General features: G+C 44.5%; 2 protein-coding genes and 2 non-coding genes across 4 annotated transcripts in view; 1 reads left to right on the top strand and 3 right to left on the bottom strand.

Moving 5' to 3' along the window:
• Positions 1–6,452: 6,452 nt before the first annotated feature.
• Positions 6,453–12,741, bottom strand: RPL21 (ribosomal protein L21). The gene is made up of 6 exons (XM_053307465.1): positions 12,667–12,741; positions 10,739–10,817; positions 9,603–9,664; positions 7,919–8,031; positions 7,374–7,524; positions 6,453–6,679 (listed from the first exon to the last, which is right to left on the bottom strand). The coding sequence occupies exons 2-6, from the start codon at positions 10,803–10,805 to the stop codon at positions 6,590–6,592; spliced, it is 483 nt and encodes a 160-aa protein (XP_053163440.1). The 5' UTR covers positions 10,806–10,817; positions 12,667–12,741; the 3' UTR covers positions 6,453–6,589.
• Positions 7,719–7,849, bottom strand: LOC128352698 (small nucleolar RNA SNORA27). The gene has a single exon (XR_008320592.1). It is a non-coding gene; the product is annotated as a small nucleolar RNA SNORA27 (small nucleolar RNA).
• LOC128352680 (small nucleolar RNA SNORD102) lies at positions 9,103–9,179 on the bottom strand. The gene has a single exon (XR_008320576.1). It is a non-coding gene; the product is annotated as a small nucleolar RNA SNORD102 (small nucleolar RNA).
• A 306-nt stretch (positions 12,742–13,047) lies between the features above and the next one.
• The window catches only part of USP12 (ubiquitin specific peptidase 12), a 57,416-nt gene continuing 57,022 nt past the window's right edge, over positions 13,048–13,441 (top strand). The window contains exon 1 of the mRNA XM_053307459.1: positions 13,048–13,192. Coding sequence (XP_053163434.1) covers positions 13,172–13,192 — 21 coding nt within the window. The 5' untranslated portion in view covers positions 13,048–13,171. The remainder of the gene's footprint in view (positions 13,193–13,441) is intronic.

The raw sequence follows: 13,441 nt of genomic DNA, 5'->3' as shown, positions 1-13,441 counted from the left end.
CTGACAGGAAAATAAGGGTAAAAACCCTACAGATAGCTGGATAGATCTAAATGAGTATTGAGACCTGCTGGCTCCAGCGTTTGAAAGGTAAAAATGAAGGAAGCTTCAATTTGCAGAAGTGCCTGATGGATATCTACAGACAGGAACCGGCGTCTTTGATATACATGCAACACAAAAAACCGGATGTCATCACTCACATGTTGAAATTCAACAAAGTGACGGACCAGAGGTGCGTCCATAACTCGTGAGTTGATCCGAGACCTGTGTTCAGCGATCCTGACACGTGCACATCTCTCAGTCATGCCAATGTACCACTTCCCACATGGGCATATAACAGCATATACAATCGCCCTGGTCTTACAGGTAGCAAAAACTCTAAGTGGTGTGGAAACACCAGTGATGGGGTGACGCACCTCTTTGGTGCAAACTGCTAAAGGGCAGACTGAGCATCCCCCACATGGATGAAAACCGGTCGTGACCAGCCGGGGTGTATGGGAATCTAAACAATCCGTTCTGGTGAGAATATTCCTTATACTAGTGGTCCTGCGGAAGGCTGTGATAGGTGGAGTGAGCTGAGCCAGCAGTGTAGTGTCCAGCAACTCCTCTTATGTGGTCAGGCTGGATCAGTACCAGTTTGTGACTCGTGAGGATGTGGACAAGCTTCTTGGAACGGAACGGCCTAACATCTGTTCTCTTGGCCCTTGTCCGACATAGCTTATACTATCTGGCAGGGCGGTTGTTTCAGAAGGCCTAGTAGAGTTCATAAATACTTCTCTGAAGGAGGGCAAGATGCCTCCTTGCCTTAAGAAGGCAATTATTAGACCTCTTTTGAAGAAGCCTGCGTTGGATCACTCAGAGTTAAGCAACTATAGGCCTGTCTCCAACCTTCTGTGGCAGGGTAGACTGTTCTTCAAAATCTGAACTATGGTGTCCCTCAGAGCTCCATATTGTCTCAGCTGTTGTTTAACATCTACATGAAACCACTGGGAGAGATCAGGAGATTTGGTGTAGAGTGTTATCAGCATGCTGATGACACCCAAATCTTTTCTCCATGTCAACGTCATCAGGAGAAGGCATAACCTCCCTAAATGCCTGCCTGGAGGCAGTGATGGGCTGGATGAGAGACAACAAATTGAGACTGAATCCAGGTAAGATGGAGGTACTTATTGTGTGGGGTCAGAACCCACGAGATGCTTTTGATCTGCCAGTTCTGGATGGATTCACACTTCCCCAGAAGGAACAGGTACACAGTCTGCGGATGCTTCTGGACACAAACTTCTCCTTAGTGTCCCAGGTTGATGCGGTGGCCAGAGGTGCCTTTTATCAGCTTCAGATGATACGCCAGCTTCATCCATTTCTTGAGATAAATCACCTCCAGACTTGATTACTGCAATACACTCTGTGTCAGGCTGCCTTTGTACATAGTCTGGAAACGGAATGTGGCAGCCAGGTTGGTCTCTGGGTCATCTCGAAGAGACCATATCACTCCTATCTTAAAAGATCTACACTGGTTGCCGATAAGTTTCCAGGCAAAATACAAAGTCTTGGTTATAACCTATAAAGCCCTAAACAGCTTAGGTCCTGGGTATTTAAGAGAACATCTCCTTCACTATGAACCACACTGCCCATTAAGATCATCAGGAGAGGTTCGTCTGCAGTTACCACAGGCTCGTCTGGTGGCTACTCAGGCATGGGCCTTCTCCATTGTTGCTCTGAGGCTTTGGAGCACACTTCCTGCTGAAACAAGAGCCTCTCTTACAACTTTTAAAAAGGCAGTCAGGACACATTTGTTCACCTGGGCTTTTAATTAGATACTGTTTTAATTGTTTGATTTTAAGAGTTTTAACCTTTTGAATTTTAAACTGTCATGTTTTATCATTTTTATTTGTTGTTTTTATTGTTTTGTTGTAAGCCACCCAGAGATTTGCATTTTGGGCGGTATACAAATAATTAATTAATAACCACCATGAAAACAGTATACTGAGTAGACTGGACACTGGCTTGATGATCCATGTTCATGCAACTGTCAGCCCAGTCATTTTATTACCCATTTCTTTGGTCTTGCTTGGATACATCAGAAGCCCAACAGATAACAGAATTTTGAACCTTTCAACTTGGCATTGAAGGTATTATTGGAGAGAGCCAGCGTGGTGTAGTGGTTAGAGTGCTGGACTAGGACCAGGGAGACCTGAGTTCAAACCCCTATTCAGCCATGATACTTGCTGGGTGACTCTGGGCCAGTCACTTCTCTCTCAGCCTAACCTACTTCACAGGGTTGTTGTGAGGAGAAACCTAAGTGTGTAGCACACCGCTCTGGACTCCTTGGAGGAAGAGCACGATACGAAATATAAAAAGAAATGTTGAAAAAAAGAAAAAAAAAGAGCTTATTGCTCCTTTTAGTCCTCCCACCAAATAATATGAGGTGAGGAACCATAACTCAGCAGCGCTCACATACGTTGCCTGCACAACCTAGGTTCTGTTTCTAGCACCTCTAGTACAAGAGAGCTCAAGTGCAAGAACTGGGAAGGACCTCTCTCTGAGACCTGGAAAAAGCACAGCCAGCCAGAGCAGAATATGCTGAACAAGACGGACAGACACAGACTGACAGTGTACAGCAGCCTCTTCTGTTCTCGAACTTCATATCAGTCTTTTGTCCTTCCTTCCCATTGTTCACCCCTAAATGTGATTTTTTTGAACTTACTTCCCATTCTTTTAAACCATAGTGTAATTAGTGACTTTGTCCCAGAGCTGCTTGTGCACACAGCTGAGTGTCTAATTACACTTGCCTGTATGCCTCATCATAATGGTGCTTTGCAGCCTGTCTGCACATGCTTCTTATTCTAGAGATTTACAGCTCTTGAGTTTCTTACTAAACCTACTGCTCTCCCCAAAGGGGAACCCCTGCAAATCACTTCTAAACACAGCCAATTCGGACTTCAAGTGTAGCAAAAGTGTACCTTGTCTGCATACCCACTTACATACCAGTGTTTGAATCACTGACACACAATTTCTCGATAGGCCTATTGAGTTTAGAGCTTGTTTCAGGTCACAGCCATCTATCATCAGGAGTAGAAGACTGGAGGTAATTGGGAGAGGGAGGGTGGGATGTGTATTTTACAACAGGGGACACAGTGGAATATTTGAATCCCACAGGGTGCCTGGGGCAAGGTGGATTTAAGTTGGTAGAAAGGAGGGAAGATGGCGACCAGGATCATAGGAACATAGGAAACTGCCATATACTGAGTCAGACCATTGGTCTATCTAGTTCAGTATTGTCTTCACAGACTGGCAGCGGCTTCTCCAAAGTTGCAGGCAGGAGTCTCTCTCAACCCTATTTTGGAGAAGCCAAGGAGGGAACTTGAAACCTTAAGTTCTTCCCAGAGTGGCTTCATCCCCTGAGGGGAATATCTTACAGTGCTCACACATCAAGTCTCCCATTCATATGCAACCAGGGCAGACCCTGCTTAACTATGGGGACAAGTCATGCTTGCTACCACAAGACCAGCTCTCCTCTCCTCAAGGTGGCAAGTGGAAGGACTTGATAATGTCCTGTTGTGTATATCTGGTAGGTTCTTTAGTTTTCTAATTCTTCGTTTTTAGCTTTAAGATTTTAATTTGGAATTCTAAAACCTAATTTTGATTGTGTTGTCAGCTTTGATTTTTAACTTGTTTAATTTGGTTAATTTTATTCATCTGATTTTATATGGTAACTTGTTTTATAAATTTTGTGAGCTGCCTCGAGCAGTAATGAGCGGTGGGGTATAAATGTGTTGAATAATATACAATTCTGTGACTGTGGTAGATAAGTAAAGCTTCAAACTATATCTGGTTGCATCTCCATACTTGCCAATAGGATCCACATACCATGCATCAGGGACTGAGGATCTTTATGGTTCCCTGCTAGACCTGAACACAAGATGCTCAGGTTTGAATCATAACTTCAAGATTTCAGCCTTTTCTACCTCTAAAGTGCTAACGTTAAAAACCTGTTGTCACGCATGTGATAGAAAAAGAACCAGACCTACTTGTCAGATCAACTCCATCAGCAGTTATCCTTCAGTTTGAAAAACATGGCGTGTTTCCCACCCTAAGTGTTACATTTTTATTTAACTAAAACTGCTTAAGTTCAATTATATCAAAAACCAACAGAGGGATGCATACTAGGGATGTGCATGAATTGTTTTCCGATTCAATTTGTGCCCAAATCGAATCACCCGATTTGTTTTGTGTCTGAATCTGTCCCCCAGAATCACCCGATTTGATTTGGATCAATTCAGACCACTTATAAAGGTGCTAGGGGCACCGAACTGGTGGTGGGTAGGTCACCATGGGTGACACCCACCACCCAAATTTCATGGCAGTGGGGCACTTGGTTAATTTTTAATGTTTTTTAAAACTGATTTTGTATATTTCCACCATAGGAAATAATGGAGATTCAAAGTCACCCTATCCTAACCCTAACATGGATCCTCAGCTTTAATTAAAAATTAAAAAAAATCTAAGCCCTAGCCCTTGTAGAAGTGGAGTTATGGAGCAAAATGTGTGGTCACTATTTTTCAAGTGTCTGGATTCCTTGGTGTATAACCACCTTTCCTCATAATTAATCTCTATGAGGAATCATACATACGCCTTCATTCCTTCTGTTCATTTTGACTGTCATTAGACAGTGCCAACTACACACACACACAAGTTTATTTTTTAGGAATTTTTGAAGTGTATAGATTCTTTGGTGTCATACACCTTCATTTCTTCTGTTCATTTTGACCCCACTGCTTTGCAGGTGGGAAATTAGTGGCATCCCATGTGCCAACTACTCCCCAACCCACAGGGTACTCAGTTTGTATTTTAGGAATTTTTGAAGTGCCTAGATTATTTGGTGTGTAATGAATCCTCATAGGGATTCATTATGAGGAAAGGTTATTAAGACACCAAAGTCTATAAACACTTGAAAAATAGTGACCACATATTTTGCTCCGTACAAGTTCTACAAGGGCTAGAACTTGTAGAACTCCGTACAAGTTCTACAAGGGCTAGAACTTAATTTTTTTTTTTAAATTAAAGCTGGAAATCTGGGGGAAATAATAGGAGGAATCTGAATCTCAAAGTGAACATAAGAACAGCCCTGCTGGATCAGGCCCAAGGCCCATCTAGTCCAGCATCCTGTTTCACACAGTGGCCCACCAGATGCCGCTGGAAGTCACAGACAGGAGTTGAGGGCGTGCCCTCTCTCCTGCCATTACTCCCCTGCAACTGGTACTCAGAGGCATCCTGCCTTTGAGGCTGGAGGTGGCCCACAGCCCTCCAACTAGTAGCTATTGATAGACCTCTCCTCCATGAAGTCATCCAAACCCCTCAAACCCCATGAAGTCATCCAAACCCCCAAAGTGATTTGAATTGAATCTGCCGTGATTCAATTTGGACCTGAATCTAGCCAATTGACCACAGGGGCGATTTGTTCTGTCTCCAAATCTCCTGAATCAGCTAGATTCAGGTACAAATCAATTTGTACCAGAATCGATTTGCACATTCCTAATACATACAGCAAGTGTGTTGAAGCAGATGCAAACAATTCCAAAACTACCACACAAATGAGGTTATGCAAAAAAAAAAAAAGAGGTTATCCAAAAGAGCAGGTGTACTATATTTGCCATATTAGCTCCTTGATCTGCTCGTTAGGATTTAAAAGGAAAGGCACTTCATCAGAATCATTAGGACCAATTTTTGGTGCACTGGGAGAGCACAAAGGAGAATGTAGTGAAGTACGAAAGCAAAGGAACAGGGAGTGATTTATGACTCTTAGGTGTGAAAACTGCCCGCCATTAGAATTCATTCCCATTCTTCAACTCTGCACTTGCTGCTACATTTTCGTTTGCCACATTCACCATGGCAAATGGACCACCACCACTTTGCGTGAGTTCAAGCTTCCCTCCCAACCCTGAAGCTGGATATGTGGATAGGGACCGTTATCAGCAGATGCACTGCGATTCCTGCCCTCTTCCCCAGCACGAAGGTTGGAAGGGATGCTGGGGGTGGTTTGACCATTGCATTGTGAGGGCACTTGAAGCACCCTGGCCATATAGTGTTAAAATGCCAACCTCTCATCTCTTTCCTGCTCCAGAAAGCGGGTGGAGTGGAGGGCTGCAGCTTGCTACTGCTTGATTATGGTGCCTGGAGCACCCCAGTCAAATGGCAGCATATGAGCCGGCCTGCCAGCCTTTTCTGTTTTTGAGCAGAAGCAAGAGGTGGAGGCACCTTGGCTGCTGATGCTCCAGACAACAGGACAAAGTGGCAGCAGAAAACGGCACACTCTTTGCCTTCTGGAAATGCAGAGGCTTCCGTTGGCTACTGACCAAGGCTAGAAAAAAGGGGGCAGAACTCTGCTTCTTCCAAACTATGCAGTCACAAGAACTTAGCACTCGCTGTTCTGAAATAACAGATCACTTATACTGACATGAATCTTCTACAAGAGACTTTATTTTGTTTACATAAACTATGTCACAAAATCATATGGCGATTCCAACAGTTCCGCTCTTTGCCATTGGTTCTTACAAAGTGTGCTTCTCTTACAGGCTGTAAGGGTGGAAGTGAGCTATGCCATAAATTCATATGGAATTGGTTCCAACAGTTCTGGCTCTTTGCCATTGTTTCGCACAAAGTGCGCTTCTCTTGGAGGAGCAGGCTGTTAGGGAGAAAGCAAACAAATAAGTTGAAGGGGGGAAATGTGATTGCAATAATGCAGAGCACACCATGACCACCATCAAGTTATTATTAGGACTTTCCTGTAGTCATTTTTGTACAACAATCAACTTCCCTCAAGGTTAGGTTTCTGCTGGAGATACTCCCCCAGAACTCAACGGCAAATCTATTGTGCCTGGAAAAGTATGGTGTTCCCCTGTAGCCCTATAGTGCATTTCCCACTACAGTGAATGGAGTTTGGCAAGTGGCTGTATGAATGTCACATGCACTACTGGCAATATCTGAAAGACAAATGTGTGTCTGCATCATGTGTGTGCATGTTTAGCCCTTTGGAGACTGAGCTCCCACACTTCACCACTTGAGAACAGGAGTCATGCCGTAGTATTTTTCTTAATTGTTCAAACACAGCCACAGGCATTCTCCCATCTATCATACAGAGGCTAAATTCAGCTGGGGAAAACTTCATGCAGAAAGACCCTTGGTAGCATTTGTTATCCCTGAAGATGTGACAGACACACCAAAATTAAATGCCCAACTTCTCTCTTTCTCTTAATTCCTTCCTCACATCTTCACTAGCCACCAAATTCATTTGGCTACTCCTTTTTCTTTCACAAAATAATGGAAGGTTTGCTTTTAAATACCAATTAATTGTTTGTTAAATAAGATGTGTGTCATACCTGGCGTTTTAGTTCAAACCAAGTGCCTTTTTCCTTTGCTTCTTTTTTCTTTCTTTCATTTTCCTTCACTCGCTGCAAGAAGCTGTCTCTGCTCTTAGAGTGCTTAATGTGCTCAATACGCACATTAATTCTCTTGGCGAGAATCTTGCCCCTAAGAAGGAAGACACCAACATTTTTCATCTATCTGGCTTTCAAAAGGGCAGGAAGTCAATCTCAAGACAGTCAGTAGACCACAACTGCCATTCTGGTCCCAAAAAACAGGCAATACAGCAAGATATCTTTGCTAGACCAACTCCAATTGGTCTAGGAACATGCACATTTTCAGGTTTTGCAGAATGCTGCAAAATTTGTTTCCTCTGACAGGATCCAAGCCAAATATGAGAAGTCTGGCTGGGTTTTAAAAGGATATTCTCTGTACCCCACCTGAATGACCAACGAGACAAGAAGTGTCTAACTGGCAAAGTGAAGGGGGAGACAGACGTGCATCAATGTAATAAGCTTCAAATAATATTTGGAAGTCAGCAAGCAGTGAGCAATACACTTACTTAACCTTCTTATTCACAATTATGCCAACAGCATGCTGAGTAATGTTGTATACTCTTCCTGTCTTGCCATGATAACATTTGTGGGGCATGCCCTTCTGAACTGTGCCCATGCCCTGTTAATAGAAGAATATACCATAAGACCATTATTCTACAAATATAAACGCCAAATATGGATGAAACTGCAGTTATTAAATTAGTACAATAAAGGTAAAGTTGTGCTGTCAAGTCAGTGTCAACTCCTGGAGACCACAGGGTCATGTGGTTTTATTTGGTAGAAGAAGGAGGGATTTACCATTGCCATCTCCCGCACAGTATAGGATATTGCCTTTAAGCATCTTCCTATATCACTGCTGCCCGATATTTCCCATAGTCTGGGAAACATACCAGCGGGGATTCAAACCAACAACCTCCTGCTCCCTAGGAAAGTTACTCCCCCACTGTGCCATTAGGTGGCACATTAGTAAAAACCCTACAAAAGTGTCTCAAATTATCAGATGCCAGTAAGAACCCACAAAGTGTCAAATCATGGGAATATGTGTAAAAACATGTAATCTAAATCCTTTACAATATTTATTGTTGTGTCAAGTCTTCCAATACAAGTTTCTCAGACCAAGATGAGAAGGAGAGGAGAGTTGGTCTTGTGGTAGCAAGCATGACTTGTCCCCTTAGCTAAGCAGGGTCTATCCTGGTTACATATGAATGGGAGACCCTACAAAATCTGAGCAATGTAAAATATTCCACTTAGGGGATGGAGCCACTTTGGGAAGAGCAGAAGGTTCCAAGTTCCCTCCCTGGCATTTCCAAGATAGGGCTGAGATTCCTGACTGTAAACTTGGAGAAGCCGCTGCCAGTCTGTGAAGACAATGCTGAGCTAGATGGGCCTATGGTCCGACTCAATATATGGCAGCATCCTATGTTCTCTACCAAAGGATTAAAATGTCAAGTAAGCTACTCTTGTTTGGGGCTAAATTTACACGATTCCCCTAAATGCAAAGGGCAATAAACTGGTACTTCCAGTTGTTCATTTGCAGAAAGCCAGATCATGTAGCAAACTAACCAATGCATGGAATTGTCAACACACACGTAGCTTCCTTTTTACTTGCAGTTGCTGCTTGTCCCCATCTTTAAATTACTCAAGCGATCAAACAAAATTTAGTATGCTGGAGAGTCCGACAACTCTGGTTTGCTTTCAGTGCCGGTGAAATGATTCGTTCACATTGCTATTACAAAAGCAATCACAGGAGACTGTCATCATCAAGCACTAGAGTGTCAAGACCCAAAGGCTTAGCAGGACAACGCTCCAGCAGGTCATGAAATTGAACATTACAGTCAGGGTTTGCATCAGCAGCAGTGTGATACACCAAGAAGAACCTCCTGACAAGTTTCTATACAGAAACAATTAGAAAGCATCCCACTGAAACATTTTACAGGAACCAATTCTGTATTTGATGTCAACTGAAGAGTTACAGTCCTCACTGCAAATGGTAAGGGTTTTGTGATACCTGTGCAAGCAGGTTCGCTGAATAAACTGTATTACTGATCGTTTGTAAGGGAGAAATATCCATGCACAGCCAGGGTACAAATTCAGAACCTTAGGGCAATCAAGACATCTACCTTCTAACTGGTACAGATCAGAGTTCTATTTTGAGAGGGGAAAAGCACCACAAGTGAGTTCTAAAGTTACCTTGATATCCACAATATCACCCTTCTTATAGATGCGCATATAGGTGGCCAGTGGGACAACACCTATTAAAAAGACAATGCAAGAATTAGTCACATTCTTACCAAAGTTTCTGTAGGTTTTGATACATGCATAAGTGATATATCTAGAAGACACACCTTATTTTAAATAAGTATGTTAGTTGTTTGATATGCTTTAATGGTTTATTGTGCTATGGTTTTTACTGTGGCTGTGAGTTGCCTTGGACACTGTTGTTACAGAGGAATAGCAGGGCACAACTGTCTTAAATAAATCATGTTCTCAGAGTAATCAAAAACCAACTTGTTAAAACTAATTTGTATCTTCCTGCTCAGAAAGGTGAGCTGGAGAAGACCACTCCTCAACCATTTGAGAAACAAGTGAGGTGGTCTGCTCTGTGGTGGCCTCCAAGATGACAACAACAACTTTATTGGCCAGGCCCTAACCATTGTTCTTTGCAGAACTCACTGCTCCAAGTAATCCACCTGGCCCCCAACCTGCCCATTTTGACAGTAATTGAAGAAGTAGCTTTTCATTAGTTTCAGGTTAGGCTACATCTGTTGGCCTGTGCATCTGATGGATTATTTTGCTGCGCTGCTATGTTTTTAACTTTGGCTGCAAGCTCTTTGGATTTTTCATGTGACTGGACAAGTGGGATGTGCATTTTCTTAAATGTGTTCCCGCTTTCCCTAACCTTTCTACTGCCATACAACACTCCACATAAAAAGGAATTGTGTGTCCTTCACCTCATTGATTTCAATGGTATTTACTCATGACAATGCTGGATAGTGCCTACTGACTATGAGGTAGGGGTGTGAGTGAGTGTGAGTGTAGCTTATTTCCCCAGCAAACTGGGCAAAGAGGCACCTTATGCCATGGCTCTTATATTTAGCAGGGGAACAGCAACTGTCCCAATTCAACCCAGTACAGCATCTCCCCAGTGACTACTGCCTCTGTTTCTTTTTGGAATATGAGCCTTTTAGGGATTGGGAAGCAGTTCCTCATTACATTAAGTACTTTGTAAACTTTTTGTCCAAAAGGGGCACATAAATATTATGACTTCTAAGCCAACTGGAAACAAATCACGGATCAAACAAACTGACATCACAAATATTACCTACCATGTTTGCGGAAGGGTCTTGAGAACATATAACGTGTCCCCCTCCTCTTCCCCTTCGTGTTGGTCATCTTGACAGATTACTGGAAAGAGAAAACACATACCACTGCATAAATGAAGTGGGGAAGTAACAATGCCAAAAGTAATGGAAACATAGCAGTTATTGATATGCATAAACCAGTGTACTACTTAAACCTAAGTATTTAGCTGTCATTTGGATTGTGCCAATGATTACAAGCAGAAGCATGATTTGTGTCTGAGAAGCACTAGCTCAGCAAGTAGAGGAAAGCCTTATTGAATCAGACCCATAGCACAGTGATACTTTCCAGAGCAACACAACTGTCAAAATTAGATCACCCAAGCAACATCCTGCAAACTGGGAGCAGATTCTCTTTATGTGCCATAAACATCCCATCTCCATTCTGTGGCACTCCTGGTCAGGAGCACGTGCAGTTCTGGTCACCATACCTCAAAAAGCCATTAGGTGGCTTCAAAATACTTTTGGCAGTTTCAATATTTAGAATTTAAACATTAACACTTTCTATAGACTTTACCATCCCAGGGTATAGGCACAGAACTGTATGCTTGAAGAGGTGGGTACAAAACAGCACATCAAACCATAATTTCGGCTTTGCTTTCTTACCAACACCCCAGGTTCTCTTAAGAGCAGGAAGGATACAAACATGCAATTCCCCCCATCCCAAAATGAGGTAAAAACACTACCATTTATGTACGAATACAATCAAGCTGCCTTATACCAAAACAGTTTACCAAGCCCAGTACTATCAGTTTAACTAGTCCAGTGGGGAAATGCTTGACTAACAAGCAGAAGGTCGATGGTTCAAATCCCTGCTGGTACTATATTGGGCAGCAGTGAGATAGGAAGATGCTGAAAGACATCATCTCAGACTGCACGGGAGGAGGCAATGGTAAACCCCTCCTGTATTCTACCAAAGAAAACCACAGGGCTATGTGGGCACCAAATCGACTTGACAGCATACCACCTAGCCCCGTACTATCTACTCTGGCAGAAGCACTCCAGGCAAAACATGGTGGTGATGCAGAACGCTTTCCTTGTCCTAAAACCCAAACCTTTTACCCCAGCCTGTGCCAAAAACTACATGGGGCAACCTCCTGCATGCACACTGGAACATAGGAAACTGCCATATACTGAGTCAGACCATTGGTCTATCTAGCTCAGTATTGTCTACACAGACTGGCAGCGGCTTCTCCAAGGTTGCAAGCAGGAATCTCTCTCAGCCTTATCTTGGAGAAGCCACGGAGGGAACTTGGAACCTAGATGGTCTTCCCAGAGCATCTCCTGAGGGGAATATCTTACAGTGCTCACACATCAAGTCTCCCATTCAGATGCAACCAGGGCAGACCCTGCTTAGCTATGCGGACAAGTCATGTTTGCTACCACAAGACCAGCTCTCTTCTTCTAGTAGTAGAACTGCGGGTTCTACTACTGAGCTCCAATCCCCCACTCCTAGATACATCGGTGGCTGCTTCTTTGTAGGGTTTTAAGAGAAAGCTCTATGCAGAAAAAGGGAGCTCCGGAGGCCTCTGCCACGAGGCGGGCCTAGATCGGAGCCACGTGCGCCTGGGGGAGACCCTCACTCCCGGCAGCTTCCCCGAGGCCAATGCAGCCTCCCTCTCCTACCTGCCGGCCCTGCGCCCTTCCTGCCCAGTGAGCCGCCCGACCGCCTTCTAGCTGGTCTTCGCCTCGCGGCCACCTCCCGATCCCTTCCCGCACAGCCAGCGCTTCCCTCCTTCATGGAGCGGTTCTGGTCCGCCGCCCGAAGCCCACCACCCCAGATTCCCCTCCACCGGCTCCTTCTCTGTCGCCCTAGCCGTACCAGGGCCCCACAGAACCCCCTTGTGAGCGAGACTAGATTGGTGAAAGCGGAGCGCCCAAGCAGCCCCGTGTACCTGCAAAATGGCGTCAGAAGCCGAAAAGAAAGAGGGCGGAGCCTCGCCCGCTCTAAGCTCCTTCCGTCCAGGCTGGGGGCTTAGCGCGTTAGCGCGAACTAAAACACTGCCTGGCTGAAAAACTGAGCATATGCGCGTGAAAAATGAAAATAAAACGGAGAGAGGGAAACTGCACACAGCCCCGAAACAAATGGCCCGGTCCTCCGTAGATGATGTGGTACAAACCGAAGCAGGCAGTGATGAGGATGGGCTTAAGGAAGGACCCCCCATTGAGTCATGTGATTCAGAACGGGCTCGGAAGGAAAGGGCCGCAGAAAAGGACCGATAGTAGTAGGTGTGGCCAAGAATCACCGCCGAGACCACGTGGGCTGGTTGGTGGTCGCTCGCTTGCTCGAGTTTAACTGTGCTCTAGGCGCGCATTTGCTCGTTAGTGGTGGACGCTGAGCCGGAATTGAATTCGGTTGTAGTGTCTTTGTCTCATATTCCTGTGTGGGGAAGCTTGTATATGGCGAGCAGTGTTGAGGGGGTATGAACAGTGTATATTTGTATGCACCAGTGGTGGCAGGTGGTTCCTGGGATGGGAGTGCGCTAGGAGCCACAGAAAGTGAGAGGTGGAGCCAGGACTAGGTGGGTGCCCATAGCAGTAACTGGCAAAGTGTAGTTAAGAACACAAGAACAGCCCTGCTGCTGGATCAGGCCCAAAGCCTATCTAGTCCAGCATCCTGTTTTGCACATTGGCCCACCAGATGCCTCTGAGAAGCCCAAAGGCAAAAGC

This window comes from Hemicordylus capensis, chromosome 3 (genome assembly GCF_027244095.1).
Source record: "Hemicordylus capensis ecotype Gifberg chromosome 3, rHemCap1.1.pri, whole genome shotgun sequence".
In the NCBI taxonomy this organism is placed as follows: Eukaryota; Metazoa; Chordata; class Lepidosauria; order Squamata; family Cordylidae; genus Hemicordylus; species Hemicordylus capensis.
This window is presented reverse-complemented; position numbering and strand designations above follow the sequence as displayed.